The sequence below is a fragment of the Hemitrygon akajei genome, chromosome 5 (genome assembly GCF_048418815.1).
Source record: "Hemitrygon akajei chromosome 5, sHemAka1.3, whole genome shotgun sequence".
NCBI lineage: Eukaryota > Metazoa > Chordata > Chondrichthyes > Myliobatiformes > Dasyatidae > Hemitrygon > Hemitrygon akajei.
The window spans coordinates 187887432-187907584 of NC_133128.1; the positions used below are offsets into that span (position 1 = coordinate 187887432).

The 20153-nt window shown below is 42.1% G+C and overlaps 1 protein-coding gene across 1 annotated transcript in view; it reads right to left on the bottom strand.

The window, feature by feature from the left end:
- lrp2a (low density lipoprotein receptor-related protein 2a) overlaps positions 1 to 20153 on the bottom strand; it is a 396886-nt gene that overhangs the window by 160957 nt on the left and 215776 nt on the right. The window contains exons 41-44 of the mRNA XM_073047514.1: positions 17363 to 17566; positions 15448 to 15690; positions 9701 to 9826; positions 6588 to 6707 (exon numbers count right to left, since the gene is read on the bottom strand). Of these exons, the coding sequence (XP_072903615.1) occupies positions 6588 to 6707; positions 9701 to 9826; positions 15448 to 15690; positions 17363 to 17566 (693 nt within the window). The remainder of the gene's footprint in view (positions 1 to 6587; positions 6708 to 9700; positions 9827 to 15447; positions 15691 to 17362; positions 17567 to 20153) is intronic.

The window sequence follows — 20153 nt, forward strand, 5'->3', positions numbered from 1 at the left end:
GTCTCATTTTTTAACTGCATTGCATTTGTGGTTTCTAAGTGACAATAAACTGAATCTGAATCTGAGCTGGTGTGTACAGACCACATGAGGTCCTTGGTGATGTGGATGCTAAGGAACTTGAAGCTGTTTACCCTCTCAACCCCAGATCCATTGATGTCAATAGGAGTTAGCCTGTCTCCATTCCTCCTGTAATCCACAACCAGCTCCTTTGTTTTTGCAACATTGAGGGAGAGTTTGTTTGCTTGACACCAGTGTGTCAGAGAGATGACTTTCCTGTTGGCCACCTCGTTAATGTTTGAGATTAGGCCAATCAATGTGGTGTCATCTGTAAATTTAATTAGCAGATTGGACCTGTGGGTGGCGATACAGTCATGGGTATACAGGGAGTAAAGGAAGGTACTCAGTACACAGCCCTGAGGGGCTCCTGTACTGAGAGTCAGAGGGTTGGAGGTGAGGGAGCCTACTCTTACAATCTGCTGGCGATCTGACAGGAAGTCCAGGATCCAGCTGCACAAGGCAGGGACGAGGCCGAGGTCTCTGAGCTTCTTGTCAAGCCTGGATGGAATTATGGTGTTGAATGCTGAACTGTAGTCCAAGAACAGTATTCTCACACAAACATCCTTCTTCTCCAGATGTGTAAGGACAGTATGTAGAGCAGTGACTATTTCGTCATCTGTCAATTGGTTGTGTCAGTCGGCAAATTGTAGGGGGTCCAGTTTGGGTGGTAGCAAGCTGCAGGTGTAATCCTTGACCAGCCTCTCAAAGCATTTGCATATTATTGAGGTGAGTGCGACAGGATGCTAGTCGTTCAGGCATGTTACCTTGGTCTTTCCTGATACAGGGACAATGGTGGATAATTTGAAGTGAGAGGGAGAGAATGATCCCAGCCATTTTCAATAATCTTCTGAGATTGTCTGCCTGGCATCAGTGGTCGCATAACCAGGACTTGTGATGTGCACCAGCAGCTCATATGACCATCCACCACCTGCTCCTAAGACTTCACCTCACCCTGATTGGGGTTGGCCTTAGCAGGTGCTACGCTTTGCACAAAGATAACCAGCAGGCTAGCGGAGGGAAGGAGTGCCTTATGTCTCTTTTGGTAGAGACATACAGTTATCTCCACCCCACCACCCATACTATATGCTGTGAAATATGTTGCTCTGTGGCAGCAGTAACACGGCAACAAAAAGCTATACAGTGCAATAAGAAATAAATATCAAAAATTAAATTAAATAAGGAGATAAAAATAGTGAGGTAGTGTTCATGTGTTGGTTCATTGTCCTTTCAGAAATCTGATGACTGAGGGCATCCTCTCAGACTTTGTTTTAAAATGTACAGCAGATTATTTCCCCTATAGAGAGGCCCTACATAATATGTTGCACAGCACATTTCTTTTGGATTAATGATACAAAGATTAAATAACTAATTAACCACAAACACGAGTCTTTCCTGGGTAGGAAATACTACCTAACCCTCAAGAAAGCTCTATCACTAGTTGAATGCAGAATTCCGGACGGAAATCTGTGATAAGAACTGGTGTTAGGTGAAAAGAATGCAGTTGTCCAGGAACTCACTGACAACCATGACATGTGTGTGTTATTCATTAAAGGACTTCTGTACCCAAAACCCAAGGTCCCACCCCACTGACAAGCAAGGAGGAAGGTGGAAGATGAAAAGGCAGGGAACACCTACTGATGCAAATACTTTGATGGTGTGACAGTATTTTTGTCATGAGTACTCTCGTCTATATCCCTCAGCAGACTTTAGGTCCAGTATTACCATGACTTCTGACAAATTGAAGGCCATATGCCAGGCCTCAGGAGCACACTGTATCCTCACTAAATATCTCAAACTCAGCAATGTAAATTCAGTCACAAATATGGAATTTAATTAACCATAATTGGGAAAAGGAAAGTACCCAGGAGACTTAGGTGATGCCATTAATGTAAACATCTTCAAGAAAGAAGCTGTCAGTCTGTGGCAAGTACAGAGTCTTCTGCCTGCCATCTCTCACAGGAAGCCCGAAACTGCAATGTGGATTCTGTGTGTCTATAGGCACGGTGGACTCTACAGCTCTTCCAAGAGAAATGCAGGGAGCAGGCCTGATTACTACACATGACTTCAGTTAATCTTCGATTTCATTAACTGGGGGAAACTTTTTTTTTAAAACTCTCCTTAAAGTTAGTTTTCTACAAAATTGCATCTCAATATTACTGTTGCCTCCAGGGAGCATGCAAGCCACCAATAGATCTGCAACAGGGCCATTCCCAGTGAAGAGCCGTGCCAAACAAAGCTGCAACATTGCCACCGATTTTTCGGTCTTTCTGACTGCAATACTGCGTGATGTGTTGAAAGGCCCACTTCTGTGCTATGATTCCATGACTCTATGCTTAAAAGTTTAAATTCACAAAAATGAAATGAAAATCAAAAAAATGGAAAGTGCTGAATATCTGATATAAAAATGCAAAATAATAAAACCGTTTAGCAGGAAAATTTCAATTGATTGGAGATTTTGAGCATCCAAAGGGGTTTTTTATTTAATCAAATTTGACATATTATGGATCTCTCATTGAGAAAGAACTATGAAAAAAATGTATTAATAGTTTGTAGATTAATACACTGAAATAATTTTGTTGTTAACATCGACCACAGATTATGTATTTGATCTTCATCACTCATGTCCCCAGTCATTATCAGCATCACATATCAGGGAGAAGAAAACGATGTTCCCTGTCAACCCCACATTTGAACTGCTCATTCGAACAAGTTATCTCTGGGGGAAGCATAAAAACTATTTTGCAAAATTAACAATTATAAAGCAAAATGTACAACAAATTGGACATTAATATTTATAGGTACAATTTCTAATGTTGTTGAAGTTAACTGAAATGGGCATTGACAGTGGAAAATGTAGCTTCAACACATTCTTCATGGAAGACACTGGATGCCACTGCATCTCAACATAAAGAACTTCTATGTGTACAATTTCAAAATTCATTCAAACGTACTTCAATTGGAAAGTAAGTATGTTTGAGTGTCTTTTGAAATTATAAGACAATAAGACACGGGAGCAGAATTAGGCCACTCGGCCCATCGAATCTGCTCTGCCATTCCATCACGGCTGGTTCTCTCTCAACCTCATTCTCCCACCTTCTCCCCATAACTGTTGATGGCCTGATTAATCAAGAAACTATCAACCTTAATTGTACCCAGTGACTTGGCTTCCACAGCTGTCTGTGGCAAAGAATTCCTTCTGGTTAAAGAAATTTTCCCCCATTTCTATTCTGATGCTATACCTTCTGATCCTAGACTCCCCCACTATAGGAAGCATTCCTCTCCAAATCCACTCTGTCTGGGCCTTTCAATATTCAATAGGTTTCAATGAAATCCCCCTTCATTCTTCTAAAGTCGAACAACTACAAGCCATCAAATACTACCCATATGTTGACCCTTTCATTCCTGGGATCATTCTTCTGAACCTCCTCTGAACCCTCTTCAATGCCAGCAACAAACACAAAAAGCTGGTGGAACTCAGCAGGCCAGGCAGCATCTATAGAAAAAATTACAGTTGATGTTTCAGGCTGAGACCTTTCGGCAGGACATCTTTTCTGAGATAAGGGGTCCAAAACTGCCCACAATATTCCAAGTGTGGTCTGACCAATGCCATATAAAGCCTCAGCATTACATCCTTGCTTTTGTATTCTAGTCCTCTCAAAATGAATGTAAATATTGCATTTGCCTTCCTCACCACCGAATAACCTGCAGATTAATTTTTAGGGAATCCTGCATGAGGACCCCAAGTCTGCTAGCACCTCCAAGTTTTGAATATTTTCCCCATTTAGAAAATAGACCATGCTTTTATTCCTTCTACCAAAGTGCATGACTACGCACTTCCCTACACTACATTCCATGCTCTATTTCTCTGCCTATTCTCTCAATCTTTCTTAGTCTTTTTGCAGACACCCTTCTTCCTCAACACAAAGTGCCCCTCACGTGTCTTTGCATCATCTACAAACTTGGCCACAAAGCCATCAATTCCTTCATCCAAATCACTGACATGTAACTTGGAAAGAAGCGGTACCAGCATCGATCCCTGTGGCACATCACTAGTCACGGGCAGCCAACCAGCAAAGGCCCCCTTTATTCCCACTCTTTGTCTTCTGTCAGTCAGCCAATCTTCTGTCATATTATGATTGCTGCCTCCTGAGGGTTCCTTTACCATAACATCCCTAATCAAATCTGGGTCATTACATAATACCTAATCCAAAGATGCTGTTCCCCTAGTGGGCTCAACCACAAGCTGCTCTAAAAAGCCATCTCACCGGCATTCGACATATTCCCTCTCTCATGGAATCCAGCACCAACCTGTTTTCCCAATCTACCTGCATATAGAAATCCCCCATGCCTCATGCAACATTGTCCTTATTACACGCCTTTCCTATCTCCCACTGTGATTTGTAGCCCACATCCTGGCTACTCTACAGAGTATATAACTCCCATCAGGGTCTTTTTATCCTTGCAGTTTCTTAACTCTGCCCACAAGGATTCTACATCTTCTGATCCTATGTCAACTCCTTGAAAGAAATTTATTTCACTTTATACTGACAGAGCCACCCCAGCTCCTCTGCGCACCTGACTCTCTCCTTGGATGTTCAGCTCCCAACTCAGCCACAACTCAGTGATGCCCACAACATCATACCCATCAATCTCTAACTGCACTACAAGATCATCTGCCCTATTCCGTAAACTGCGTACGTTCAAATATAACACTTTCAGCCATGTGTTCATCATTCTTTTTGGTTTTGGCTCCCTGTTACACTTTAACCCATTCCACTAACTGTAATTTTGCCTTATAATCTGCATGTCCTTCCTCACATTCTCTCATCTAATTTTATACCAACTACCCCATCCTCAGCCCTATCACTCCAGTTCCCATCCCCCTGCCATATTAGTTTAAACCCTCCCCAAAACCTCGAGCACACCAGACTAAAAGGATATTGAACCCCCTCGGCTTCACGAGCAATGTGTCCTTTTTGTTCAGGTCATACCTTCCTCAGAAGAGATCCCCCAATGTTCCAGAAATCTGAAATGCTGCCTCCTGCACCAATTCTCAGACATGTATTCATCTGCCAAATCATCCTATTCGTACCCTCACTGGAACGTGGCACAGGCAGAAATCCGGACGATACTACTCTTGAGGTCCTACTTTTTAGCTTTCTTCATAACTCCCTAAGATCTCTCTTCAGGACCTGCTCACCTTGTCTATCCGTGCCACTGGTGCCAATATGTACCAAGACTTCTGGCTGCTCCTCTCTCCCTTTAGGAAGCTGTGGACCTGATCCGAGGCATTCCTGGCCCTGGCACCTGGGAGGCAACATTCCATCTGGATGTCTTTTTCACGTCCACAATTAGAGTCTGCTCCTCTAATTGTGAAATCCACAATCACAACTGCACTCGTCTTCTCCCATCTTCCCGCTGAGCCACAGAGACAGATTCAGTGCCAGAGATCAGGTTGCTGTAACTTCACTCTGGTAGGTCATCCCCCCAAACAGTATCCAAAGCAGTATACTTATTATAGAAGGGAACAACCACAGGGGTACTCTGCACTGTCTTCCTAGTCACTTTCCCTTTCCTGGCAGTCATCAAGGGATCTGCTTCCTGCGGCATCTTGGGGGTGACTACCTCCCTGTAGCTCCTGTCTATCAGCTCCTCATTTTCCTGTATAAATTTAAGGTCATCGAGCTGCAGCTCCGGTTCCTTAACACAAGGAGCTTTAGCACGATGTTCTAAGTGCAGATCAGGGAGACTGGAGATCTCCCAGAGTTCCTACAACTCATACAAGGAACATACCAGTAACTCTGGACCCATTCTCAGTGCACTTGCTATGTACTAACAGAGGGAAAAAAAGTCAGAGAAACTAGAAATAATTTGGGAAATGTGTAGTTTGGGTGGTTGATGGTTGAGTTGAGATGTTCTCTGATCTTGACAATTTACTTACAAGTGTTTCGTCACCACGTGAGGAGACATAATCAGTGTGTTGTTGATTGTGATGTGTCATCTGAATGCTTGGCCTTATAAACTTTACAATCACTTGTCTGGTCTTCATCCCAGAAACTCAATTGTAATGTAGGGAGGAAATCTCGTCACTGGGCATCAGTGAAATCCATGTCGCAAGCGAACAAGAGGCATACAAAAGAAATCCTCGAAGCATGGTTTTCTGGAAACAATTCTGTCAACAGACGTGCAGACCTCGATCCTATTTATGAGCTGATGCAGGCAAAATTCCAGACAAGGAACAAAGTTCCCCACACAATCAGTGACAAGAATTCCCTCCCATATCACAACTGAGTTTCTGAAATTATGTCCAATCAACTGATTGAAAGGTATACAAAGGTCAAATATTTGGAGAACATGCCACAATCAACAGCGCACTGACAATATCTCCTCACATGGTGCCAAAACCTTACAAGTATATCAGAGAACAACTTAATAGAAACTACATAGAACCTCAAAAAGAATGATAACATACAACAAACAGTACAAAATCAAGTAATTGCTGGAAGTTAAATATTTTAAATTATACTTACCACAATTAACTGGTTCATCAGACTCATCAGCACAATCCCTTACTCCATCACAGTACCAGTGTCCTGGAATACAGCGCCCAGACGTGCAGCGGAACTCATTCTGTGCACAAATCCCAGCAGCTAAAATAAAACCAAGATGTTTAAACTTACATCAACAAAGTAGAACCTCTTAAATGGAAGCAGAGCCCCATGGATGCTGGAAATCTGAAACAGAAGTACTCAGCAGGTCTGTGTAGAAGTAAATATCATTGTTTCCATAGAAGAAATAATTGTGAGAAGTGATGACTTGTGAAATGGCAGCAAGACTAACCAATGTGAGTATTATATCAACATTTGCTAATGAAAAATAATGGCCAACATTATGGAGAAACTTACTTAACTATCTATCACAACCAGGAGTCGTTTTTAAAATAAATTATTTTTTCAGGTAGTATGTGGATAGTATTTTCTTAGTGTCACCTTGTGAGTATGCAGTGCTCTTTGGATTGTTTACTTTTATGTCTAAAAAGCTCTGTGTTGTAGGTGCCTCATTTGGGAATCATGCAGATTGCTAAACTCTTCGTGTTTATCACTTTTATTCAATTGTGGCAATTGAATTAGCAGGGGTTTTTCAATGTCTTGCATTGTAGTTGTTGTCTTTGGGGGTTATTGTTTTGTCTGGACATCAGAGCTGTCTGATTGGTCCTGAATTTTTACGTGCTCCAAGGTGTATTTCTGAATGGGGGGGGGGCTTGCCAACCCCTCTTAGCTCGGTCATTGTGAATCCTTATCTGGTGAAACTCTGACCGAGTTCTTCTGTGTATCGTGAGTGATTTCAGTTTGTTAAGATTCTGTATAATTTGTCTGAGTTCTTGTTAGTTTTGATGGTAACTTCTGTAATAAGTGTTCTGGTTAGTTTGAATGGCCAACATCTCTGGGATTTTTGCACTTGAGGTTGCTAGTGACCCTGACACTATCATTTAGAACTGTGGAGTCTTAGCTTCATGAAGCTATTTGATGGGGATACAGAAAGTATACAGGGACATTGTTCTTCAGATCAGTAGAGCATGAAGAAGCACACCTCAAAGAATAACATCCTGCAAAATCACAGATTTCACTATGCACAGAAGTATATTTTTCAAACTAGTACCCAAGTCCACTCAATGAAAGAACGGCTTCATTCTCTGCACCTTCCCCTACTTATCTGGGGCAGTTCGGTAGCGTAGTGGTTATGGCAACCTGGGTTCAATTCCTGCCATCGCCTGTAAGGAGCTTGGACTTTCTCCCTGCGATCCATCACACGGGTTTCCTCTGGGTGTTCTGGTTTCTGCCCACAGTCCGAAGATGTACCAGTTGGCAAATTAATTGGTCATTGTAAATTGTCCCGTAATTAGGCTAGGATTAAATTGGGGGATTGGTGGGTGACGCGGCTCAAAGGGCAGGTAGGGCTTATTCTGTGCTGTAGCTCAATAAATGAATTAGATATTTATTTCTTCCCAGAAAGCTTTTCAATTGTCTACAAAATCAATAGTATATCCTCATATATAGAAATACACGTGCCAAAATTGCCAGTTTCTTTTAGAGCATTCCATGACATACAATATTTGACAAACTTTTTCTTCTCCTTTAATCTTTTGATTTTGTTAACTTTGTAATTCATTGAACTATTCAATCCACTCACAAATCACACTGCCATATGGTAAATTGGGGAAGACAGAACCTGCCAATGTAGTACTCTTTCTGTTACATGCTACACAGGACAAACAAAAACAGAAGAGGAATTCATTTATCTAACACTTATTTCCCTCTACATTGTGATGCTGAGATACATCCTAGGATGTACTTGGACATGTCAACAGTGATGTAACCTGGGTTATCAGGTGTGTTGGGTCTTTCAACATCAGACACCGTCACCTAGGCAACCCACCCAGGGTTGATCAGGCCCCGGCTTGTGACCCAGCAGCATTGGTCCACGGGTCACACCACTTGATCCATAGCCATCTTGTGACGGTTCTGAAGGCTCTTTTCTTTACAGCCCCCATAATGCCAAGGGGAGGGTAGGTTCTGCAGAACGTAGGCTCTACAGCCCCTCTTCTTAAATAATTCTGCTAGCTTCAAGTTCCTTGAAAAACATTGCCACATGGGAAAAGATTAATCTAATCTTCTGTGGGACTATAACTAGAGGTCATGGGTTAAGGGTGAAAAGTGAAAAGTTTAAGGGAAACATGAGGGGGAACTTCTTCACTCAGAGGCCTGTGAGAGTGTGGAATGAGTTACTAGCGCAAGCGGTGCATGCGAGCTCGATTTCAATATTTAAGTGAAGGTTGGATAGATAAATGAGTGGTAGGGGTGTGGAGGACTCTGGTTCCGGTGCAGGTCGCTGGAAGTAGGCAGGTTAAATAGTTTGGCATGGACTAGATGGGCTGAACGGCCTGTTTCTGTGCTGTACTTTTCTGTGACTCAATGACTTCAAAAAGTTAACAGAAATTAGCAGAGTAATTGTAACATACCGATCTAAAATATGAATTGGTTTAGTACAAAGACCTCAGGTTCATTTATTCTATTGAACAAGTAGTACATCTGGCCTTTCACAACTAAACTCACACAAAGTCCTTTCCCAGAGGTCAGCTGAAGAGACGATTAGGATTAGGATGGTGGCATTCGAGAGATAAGAAGGTGGGAGATAATCAGAAAAGTGAGTAAGGTGGAGATGTTTGAGAATTTGATTCATTATACAAGACACCGTAATGTTAGTTAGTTAAAAGTTTGCTCCAGGCTATAATCCAAGAGACCACCATACATTGTGTATCTCCATGCATCTGAATGTTTGGATGGTGCAATAACATTGTGGTTAGCACAACGCTTTAAGATACCAGTGACCTGGATTCAACTCTCACCCCTACCTATAAGGAGTTTGTACGTTCTCTCTGTGACCGCATTGGTTTCCTCCGGGTGCTCCAGTTTCCTCCCACAATGCAAAGACATGCCAGTTGGTAGGTTAATTGGTGATTGTGAATTGTCCTATGATTAGGCTAGGGTTAAATTGGGGGGTGTATGGACATTGAGACTCGAAGGGCTGACAGGGCCTATTCCACCATGTTTCTCAATAAATAAATAAAATACAGAATACATACCACATTGGGAAGCGCTCTCATCACTCATATCTCCACAATCATTATCACCGTCACAAAGATGACTGTGGGGAATACACAAATTTGTTGTTTCACATTTTATATAACCAGGTTGGCAGGTCCGATGAGCTACAGATAGACAATAGTATGAAATAAACCATATTTAGTAAAACATTTTTAAAACACTACAACACACACACACACACACACACACACACACACACACACACACGAGTATGAATACAGAATAATTTTGCAGGATATTTTATGTTCTGAGTGGTATTAATTTCATATGAAAATTCTGTGTCAAAAGTATTAGTTTAGTGCTTGTTTATTCTGCAGATTTTATAACAGGGTGTGCAGACCCCTTGCTTAATGGCATTGGTCCATGGCATTGTGAACCCCTGCTCTATAAAATGCACCAAATAGCTAAAAGTAAATTGCATCACAGTCCTATCTGACAATAGATGATACAGCTCAAAACTTTATTTTTAACATAATAACTTTATTATACACTGATTACCTTAAAAGTTTCCAAATGTATTATTGTATTGCTAAAAATGAATATGAATGGTAGGTGTTAATGGAAGAAAATGCAGTTCAGAAAACAGAGGTTCATATCTGTAGAAATTAACACACAATATAACGGCAAAACAGGTACAATGTGTATGACACACAAAATGCTGGAGGAACTCAGCAGGTCAGGAAGCATCTATAGAAAAGAATAAACAGTCGATGTTTTGGACTGACCCTTCTTCAGGACTGAAAAAGAGTCTCGGTCTGAATCGTTAACTGTTTACTCATTTCCATAGATGCTGCCTGACCTGCTGAGTTCCTCCAGCATTTTGTGTGTGTTGCTTTGGATTTCCAGCTTCAGCAGAATTTCTTGTGTTTTAAGATTTGCTGTTCCACTGCAAAGTCTCTTTAAGAGATGCTTACCCTAAAGAAGTTTAAATCTTCTCTTCGACAGGAGTTCAGTAAGACCCTCTCTCACTGCTCCCCCTCTATGATCTCTGCTGCCTTCTGCCTCTTCAACCACGTCCTCACCCAGACCCATCACCACAGCCACGTATCTGTGGTGAACTACATATACCAGTGTGGTTTGCTCCCAACAGACCCCTGCTGACTGCTCCTGTGGCTCCTCCCACAAACCCCTGTATAAAGGCGAATGAGGCCTGAGGCCGGCCCTCATTCTCCAGGATGTAGTGTTGTTCATTCTTCCAGTCAATAAAAGCCGATATCTCACTTCTTACGTCTCAGAGTGAGTTATTGATGGTGCATCAGTATCCCTGCTGGGAACTTGTCTTCACTATCACCTTCCAACTACCCTCATTCTCCTCCAACCACCTTTTTATTTTGGCATCTTCCCCTGAAGAAGAGAGTTGGCCTGAAACGTCAACTGTTTATTCATTTCCCTAAAAGCTGCCTGAGCTGCTGAGTTCCTTCAGCATTCTGTGTGCATTGCTTTCGATTTCCACTTTCTTGTGACAATGTGTATGTGCTGCAGTTTCTTCATTGAAATTACAAACAAAGAAAACTGTGCTGGTTAAGGGGCTTGCACTTTTTCCCGCCCTTTTTACTGAATCTATCTTCAGCTCTGACGTTGGAGGTTGGAGGTGGTATGCCCTTTGAGAGAGTGGTGCCCAGAGCGAACGTGGATCAAAGTGGGAATCAAGTTTGTAGCTTGGAGTGACTCAGCACACAATCCGAAACGCTGCAACGTGAAATGCCATTAAGTGTCATGGTTATGACCATGGAACAATCTGACTCATTTGCTGTGCAGCTGTCTTGTACAGACTGCTTCTCACCCTCAATGACACTTACCTCAGTGGGCAGCCATTTCTCCAGATGCCCTTTCACATTCCTCAGTGCATCAGCCCTTCCTATACTCACATGACACACAATGGACACCAGCTCCTAACTTAAACTGACAGCCATTTCATAAAGTTCAAAGTAAATTCATTATCAAAGTACATATACGTCACCATATACAACTCTGAGATTCATTTTCCTGTGGGCATACTCAGCAAATCTATAGAATAGTAATGACAGCAGGAGCAATGAAAGATCAATCAGAGTGCAGAAGACAAAAAAATGAGCAGATGCAAATATAAATAAAGTAATGCATAGCAAGAACGTGAGATAATGAGATAAAAGGCCCTTAAAGTGAGATCATTGGCTGTTGGAACATCTCAATGGATGGGTAAGAGAGTGTAGTTATCCCCTTTTGTTCAAGAGCCTGATGGCTTTGGGGTAATATCTGTTCTTGAACCTGGTGGTGCAAGTCCTGAGGCTCCTGTACCTTTCCTCTGATGGCAGCATCCAGAAAAGAGTATGGGCTGGTTAGGGAGGATCTTTGATGATTTATGCTGCTTTCCTACGACAGTATTTCATGTAGGTGTGCTCAATGGTTGGGAGGGCTTTGTCCGTGATGTACTGGCCCGAATTGACTCCTGTTTGTGGGATTTTCTGTTCAAAGGTATTGGTGTTTCCCTACCAGGCTGTGATGCAGGCTGTCGATATGCTCTCCACTACACAGGTACAGAAGTTTGTTAAAGTATTTGATATAGTAATATTCTTGCACTGTTCACTCCTTTCCTTATCTCTTCTTACTAGTTTACACCAAATCACTTTCTTATTACAAATCTGAGCTTATTATATTCCATTATATATTCAATATTTCTTAATTCAAATATCAGATGACCCAATTATTGTTATATTAATTAAGTATATACCACAATGCAAATAGGCGCAAAAACTGAATTTGAATTATATATAAGTATTGATGAAAGGCAATACAGTTTTTATTTTCAACAATGGGTGGTGAGTGGAAATATGTTTCTTCCTCCCCTCTGCTAGCCTGCAGGTCACTCTTGGGCAAGGTGTAGCACCTGCTTGTGCCCCTGATCAGGGTCACATGAAGCCATGGAAACAGATGGTGGATGCTCATATGAGTAGAAACATAGAAACATAGAAAACATACAACACAATATAGGCCCTTCAGCCCACAAAGTTGTGTCAAATATGTCCCTACCTTAGAAATTACTCGGCTTATCTATAGCCTTCTGTTTTTCTAAGCTCCATGTACCCATCTAAAAGTCTCTTAAAAGATCCTATCATACCTGCCTCCACCACCGTCGCCGGCTGCCAATTCCATGCACTCACCACAATCTGTGTAAAAAACTTACCCGACATCTCCTCTGTACCTATTTCCAAGCACCTTAAAACTGTGCCCTCTCGTGCTAGCCATTTCAGCCCTGGGGAAAACCCTCTGACTATCCACATGATCAATGCCTCTCATTATCTTGTACACCTCTATCAGGTCACCTCTCATCCTCTAACAACACACACAAAATGCTGGTGGAATACAGCAGGCCAGGCAGCATCTATAGGAAGAAGCACTGTCGACGTTTCGGGCCGAGACCCTTCGTCAGGACGGATGAACGTGTCCTGACAAAGGGTCTCGGCCCGAAACGTCGACAGTGCTTCTTCCTATAGATGCTGTCTGGCCTGCTGTATTCCACCAGCATTTTGTGTGTGCAGTTTGAATTTCCAGCATCTGCAGATTTCCTCGTGTTACCTCTCATCCTCTGTTGCCCCAAGGAGAAAAGGCCGAGTTCACTCAACCTATTCTCATAAAATATGCTCCCCAATCCAGGCAACATCCTTGTAAATTTCTTCTGCACCCTCTCTATGGTTTCCACGTACTTCCTGCAGTGAGGCGACGAGAACAGAGCACAGTACTTCAAGTGGGGTCGAACCAAGGTCCTATAGAGCTGCAACATTACCTCCTGGCTCTTAAAACTCAATCCCACAATTGATGAAGGCCAATGCACGGTGTTGCTGCAACAACCTTGCACTCAACATCAGTAACCAAAGAGCTGATTGTGGACTTTTGAAAAGGTAAAATGAGGGTACACATACCAATCCTCATAGAGGGATCAGAAGTGGAGAGAGTGAGCAATTTCAAGTTCCTGGATGTCAATAACTCTGAGGATTTAACCTGCTCCCAACATATCAAAATAGTAATAAAGAAGGCTTTATAGGGTTACATTCTGCATGGAGGTCGGTGACCAGTGTTGTGCCTCAGGGATCTATTCTGGGACCCTTACTCTTCATGATTTTTATAAATGACCTGGATGAGGAAGTGGAGGGATGGGTTAGTAAGTTTGCTGATGACACAAAGGTTGGAGGTGTTGTGGATAGTATGCAGGGCTGTCAGAGGTTACAGCGGGACATTGATAGGATACAAAACCGGGCTGAGAATTGGCAGATGGAGTTCAACCCAGATAAGTGTGAAGTGGTTCATTTTGGTAGGTCAAATGTGATGGCAGATTATAGTATTAATGGTAAGATTCTTGGCAGTGTGGAGGAACAGAGGGATCTTGGGGTCCAAGTCCATAGGACGCACAAAGCAGCTGTGCAGGTTGACTCTGTGGTTAAGAAGGCATACGGTGTATTGGCCTTCATCAATCATGGAACTGAATTTAGGAGCCGAGAGGTAATGTTGCAGCTATATAGGACCCTGGTCAGACCCCAATTGGAGTGCTGTGCTCAGTTCTGTTCGCCTCACTACAGGAAGGATGTGGAAACCATAGTAAGGGTGCAGAGGAGATTTACAAGGATGTTGTCTGGATTGGGGAGCATGCCTTATGACAATAGGTTGAGTGAACTTGGCCTTTTCTCCTTGGGGCAATGGAGGATGAGAGGTGACCTGATAGAGCTGTATAAGATGATGAGAGGCTAGCACAACAGGGCACAGTTTTAAGGTGCTTGGCAGTAGGTACAGAGGAGATGTCAGGGGTAAGTTTTTACTCAGAGAGTGGTGAGTGCATGGAATGGGCTGCCGGCAACGGTGGTGGAGGCAGATACGATAGGGTCTTTTAAGAGACTTTTGGATAGGTACATGGAGTTTAGAAAAATAGAGGGCTATAGGTAAGTCGAGTAATTTCTAAGGTAGGGACATGTTCGGCACAACTTTGTGTGCTGAAGGGCCTCTACTGTGCTGTAGGGTGTCTACGTTTGTAAGGTGAGACAGCGGCTATACTTCATTAGGAGTTTGAGGAGATTTGGTTTGTCACCTAAAACACTCAAAAACTTCTATAAATGTACCGCCGAGAGCATTCTGACTGGCTGCATCGCTGTCTGGTATTGGGGGCTAGGGGCTACTGCTCAATACCAAAAGAAGCTGCAGAGAGTTGTAAAATTAGTCAGCTCCATCTTGGGTACTAGCCTCCATAGTATCCAAAACATCTTCACAAGGAGCTGTGCCTCAGAAAAGTGGCTTCCATCATTACGGCTCCCCAACACCCAGAACATGCCCTCTTCTCACTGAGGAGGGAGATATAGAAACCTGAAGGCACACACTCAGTGATTCAAGAACAGTTTCTTCCCCTCTGCCATCTGATTTCTAAATGGACATTGAACTCATGAACACTACCTCACAACTTTTAGTACACCTGTACATCATTAATACAAATATGTAATTAGCCAATCCTGAGGCAGCAACTCAATGCATAAATGTCAAGAGATTCAGGTGTTGTTCATGAAGCTTCCTCACTGGACTCATGTGGAAACTTGGCTCGTCATGTACTGTACTTCACAACAAATACTGGTGATATTAAGCCCGATTCTGATTCTGAATAAATCCATATTTTCGCATCTTTACGAACATTTATTGATTGTGCATTCTCAAACAACATTTTAGTACATGTTCCCCCCGTGAAGCTGAAGATCTGAATTGTACTTACAGCAGTTTCTCTCATCTGAAGTTCCATTATCATGGCAATCATTAATTCCATCACAAACTGAGCTGTTTGCAATGCACCTTCCGTTATTACACGAAAATTCAGAATTAGGTTCACATGTAGGGAACAAGCAGCCAACCTCGTCGCTATTGTCTCCACAATCGTTATAATGGTCACAACGATACCTATATAGTGCGCACTTGCCATTATTACAAGTGAAAGCAGTGGCTGGGCAGGTATGGAAAGCTGGTTGAAAGAAAGAGAAAAAAATAGCTAACAATATAATACAAAACATATTTTATGCTGTAACAACTTAACAGAGAGTCCTAGAAAAGTTGGTGCCCAAAACGACAGATGATACTGAATGAGACATAGAAACATGCAAGTATTATTTTCCAAGTAAACAAATGCAAATACACTTCAACGATCCTTACACTTGGCTTATTCATATCTCAATTTGCCTATTTCTCGTCAAAATCTCCTCCCTCATTTTGCATGTTCAGGAGATGGAGGAGGAGATTGTCCTCACAAAATGAATGACTAATTAATTTGTTTCTGGTAGTGCTTATTAAATGAGAAGCCTTGCTCAGGGCTAACATGCACCTGCAGAGACTGATGGGATCTTGGACATAACCGACTCACTCACAAGTTTTTGGTCAATGCAGTGCTCTACCAGAACCAGACTGAAACATCAGTTTAGATAATTTCCTCAAGCCTTTAAGATGAGCTTGAACCTACAATCAGGGAATGTCACACTATCAACTAATCCAAAAAAGGACATTGTAGGACATTTACTTCCAAAATATACTCCCAATAATTATTTATAGCTTTCCTTTTTAAGTAAACGTTGCTAAAGTTCTACAATATTTTGTATTGAGCCCAGGAGATGGGTTGTTATGTTGAAGTTGGTCACCCTGCAAGAAAAATGTAAGTAAGGTTGAAAGATTTCAGAGAAAATTTACAAGGATGTTGCCAGGACTAGAGGACCTGAGTTATAAGGAAAGATTGAATAGGTTAGGACTTTATTCCTTGGGATGTAGAAGATTGAGGGGAGATTGCACAAAATCATGAGGGGTATAAATAGGGTAAATGCAAGCAGGCTTTTTCCACTGATGTTGGGTGGGACTGCAACTAGAGGTAATGGGTTAAGGGAGAAAATTTAAGGGGAATATGAGAGGAAACATCTCCACTTAGAGGGTCCTGAGAGTGTGGAGTGAGCTGCCAGTGCAAATGGTGTATATGAGCTCAATTTCAATGTTTAAGAGAAGTTTGGATAGGTACATGGATGGTAGGGGTATGGCAGGCTATGGTCCTGGTGCAGGTTGATGGGAGTAGGCGGCTTAAATGGTTTGACACAGACTAGGTGGACCAAATGGTTTGTTTCTGTGCTGTACCTCTCTCTACGACTCTGTGACTCTAACCTTATAATCAAAAGTCTGATTTAAATACAGTTCTATTTATGAGAAGACTGCTGAATCGATAATATTCTTTCCTTTGTGAAATGCAAATTAGAATGGAAGTATCAATTCCACTATTATTTTTCCGTTGGCTCCTTTCCCTGTGTTTCTGTGCCAACACCCCCGCCCACACTGATTTTGCTTTATGCTGCTCTCTTGGTTTATCATGCCAATGCTAGTTTCCTCCCACACCCCAGACACGAGGGCTGGTAGGTTAACTGACCACCAGAAAATGCCTCCAGTGTGTAGGTGACTGGTTGAATCTGAAAGGAAATGATGAAGGAAGGAATAATGTAGGATTAATGTAGATGAGTGGGTAATGGTTGACATATACTCTGCAGGCTTACACTGCCATCACTCCCTGTTGACATTCTCCACTTCAGCTAAAAGGGAAAGTGGTCTCTGCAGGAAAGGTCCTTTTCAACACCAATACATTTTGTAGATAGTAAACTGGAACTTACCACAGAGTCTTTCTGCTTCATCACTCTGATCTCCACAATCGTTGTCAGTATCACACTTCCACTTTTCCAGAATACAACGACCATTTAAGCAAGTAAAATAGCCAGTTCCACATGTTGCAGAATCAGAGGGAACACAATCCTTATTGTCATTAACCAAGCGCCATTTGCCATGGGCAGGGCACTGGCATTCTGCACCATGGGGCCCTAAAATACAATTACAATACACAAGTTAGTAATCATCGGCACAATCCTTGTACTCATATTCAAATAAACTGCCCTTACAGAATTCAATAAGCTTATCTTTGTTTTAGTTGTCAACCAGTCGTGCTGTTTAAACTTATATATAGCTATTTGATGGGCAAATAAAAATTTACCTTTTGTTGTGAAATCCAGAGCAAATTCAAAAGAAAGAAAGCTGGCCTTTGCCCATTAGGGCACTGAATACACAATCTGAAAATCTTGCCAGGACCTGAGTTACAGGGAAATCTTGGACCTTATTCCAAGGAGCAAAAGAGCTGAGGTACTTAACATCAGGAGTGGCACTGATAGAGTGAATGCACACTCTTTTTTCCCTCCAGTCCTGCTGAAGGGAATTGACCTGAAACGTTGACTGTACTCTTTTCCATAGCTGCTGCCCGGCCTGTTGAGCTCCTCCAGCATTTTGTGTGTGTTACTTGGATTTCCAGCGTCTGCAGATTTTCCCTTATTTGCAAACTGCCTTTTCTCCCCATGGAACTGGCAGCTTAGGTTCCAGGGTTCCAATGTTTCAGACGTGATAGAGGCAGAGGGATGAAGGGTGGGGGCTGGCATTGCTAGTTAGGGAAAATGTTACAGCAGTGCTCAGGCAGAACAGATTAGAGGGCTTATCTACCAAGGACATATGGGTGGAGCTGAGAAACAGGAAAGGTATGACCACATTAATGGGGTTGTATTACAGACCACCCAATAGTCAGCGAGAATTAGAGGAGCAAATCTGCAGAGAGGTAACAGACAACTGCAGGAAACATAAAGTTGTGATAGTAAGGGGTTTTAATTTTCCACGTATTGATTGGGACTCCCATACTGTTAAAGGTCTAGACGGGTTAGAGTTTGTAAAATGTGTCCAGGAAAGTTTCTAAATCAATATACAGAGGTACAGACTAGAGAGGATGCAATATTAGATCTCCTATTAGGAAACGAGTTAGGACAGGTGACGGAAGTGTGTGTAGGGGAACACTTTGGTTCCAGTGATCATTAGTTTCATTAATTTCAACTTGATCATGGATAAAGATAGATCTGGTCCTCGGGTTGAGGTTCTAAACTGGAAAAAGGTCAATTTTGAAGAAATGAGAAAGGATATAAAAAGTGTGGATTAGGACAAGTTGTTCTCTGGCAAGGATGTCATTGGTAAGTGGGAGGCCTTCAAAGGAGAAATTTTGAGAGTGCAGAGTTTGTATGTTCCTGTCAGGATTAAAGGCAAAGTGAATAAGGATAAGAGACCTTGGTTCTCTAGGGATAGTGGAACTCTGATAAAAAAGAGAGAGATGTATGACATTTATAGGAAACAGGGAGCAAATAAGGTACTTGAGGAGTATAAAAAGTGCAAAAAAATACTTAAGAAGGAAATCAGAAGGGCTAAAAGAAGACATGAGGTAGCTTTGGCGGTCAAGGTGAAGGATAATCCAGAGAGCTTCTACAGGTATGTTAAGAGCAAAAGGATAGTAAGGGATAAAATTGGTTCTCTTGAAGATCAGAGTGGTCAGCTATGTATGGAACCAAAAGAAATGGGGGAGATCTTAAATGGGTTTTTTGTATTTACTAAGGAAACTGGAATGGAGTCAATGAAATAAGGCAAACAAGTAATGAGGTCATGGAACCTATACAGATTGAAGAAGAGGAGGTGCTTGCTATCCTGAGGCAAATTAGAGTAGATAAATCCCCAGGACCTGACAGGGTATTCCCTTGGACCTTGAAGGAGACTAGTGTTGAACTTGCAGGAGCCCTGGCAGATATATTTAAAATGTCGGTATCTACGGGTGAGGTGCCGGAGGATTGGAGGATAGCTCATGTTGTTCTGTTGTTTAAAAAAGGCTCTAGAAGTAATCTGGGAAATTATAGGCCGGTAAGTTTGACGTCAGTAGTAGGTAAATTATTGGAAGGAGTACTAAGAGATAGGATCTACAAGTATTTAGATAGACAGTGACTTATTAGGGAGAGTCAACACAGCTTTGTGCATGGTAGGTCATGTTTAACAAATCTATTAAGAGTTTTTCGAGGAGGTTACAAGGAAAGTGGATGAAGGGAAGGCAGTGGATGTTGTCTACATGGACTTCAGTAAGGCCTTTGACAAGGTCTCACATGGGAGGTTAGTTAGGAAGATTCAGTCGTTAGGTATAAATGGTGAGGTAGTAAATTGGATTAGACATTGGCTCAATGGGAGAAGTCAGAAAGTGGTAGTGGAGGATTGCTTCTCTGAGTGGAGGCCTGTGACTAGTGGTGTGCCACAGGGATCAGTGCTGGGTCCATTGTTATTTGTCATCTATATCAATGATCTGGATGATAATGTGGTAAATTGGATCAGCAAATTTACTGATGATACAAAGATTGGAGGTGTAGTGGAAGGTGAGGAAGGTTTTCAAAGCTTGCAGAGGGATCTGGTCCAGCTGGAAAAATGGGCTGAGAAATGGCAGATGGAGTTTAATACAGACAAGTGTGAGTTATTGCACTTTGGAAGGAAAAACCAAGGTAGAACGTACAAGGTAAGCGGTAGGGCACTGAGGAGTGCAATAAAACAGAGGGATCTGTGAATACA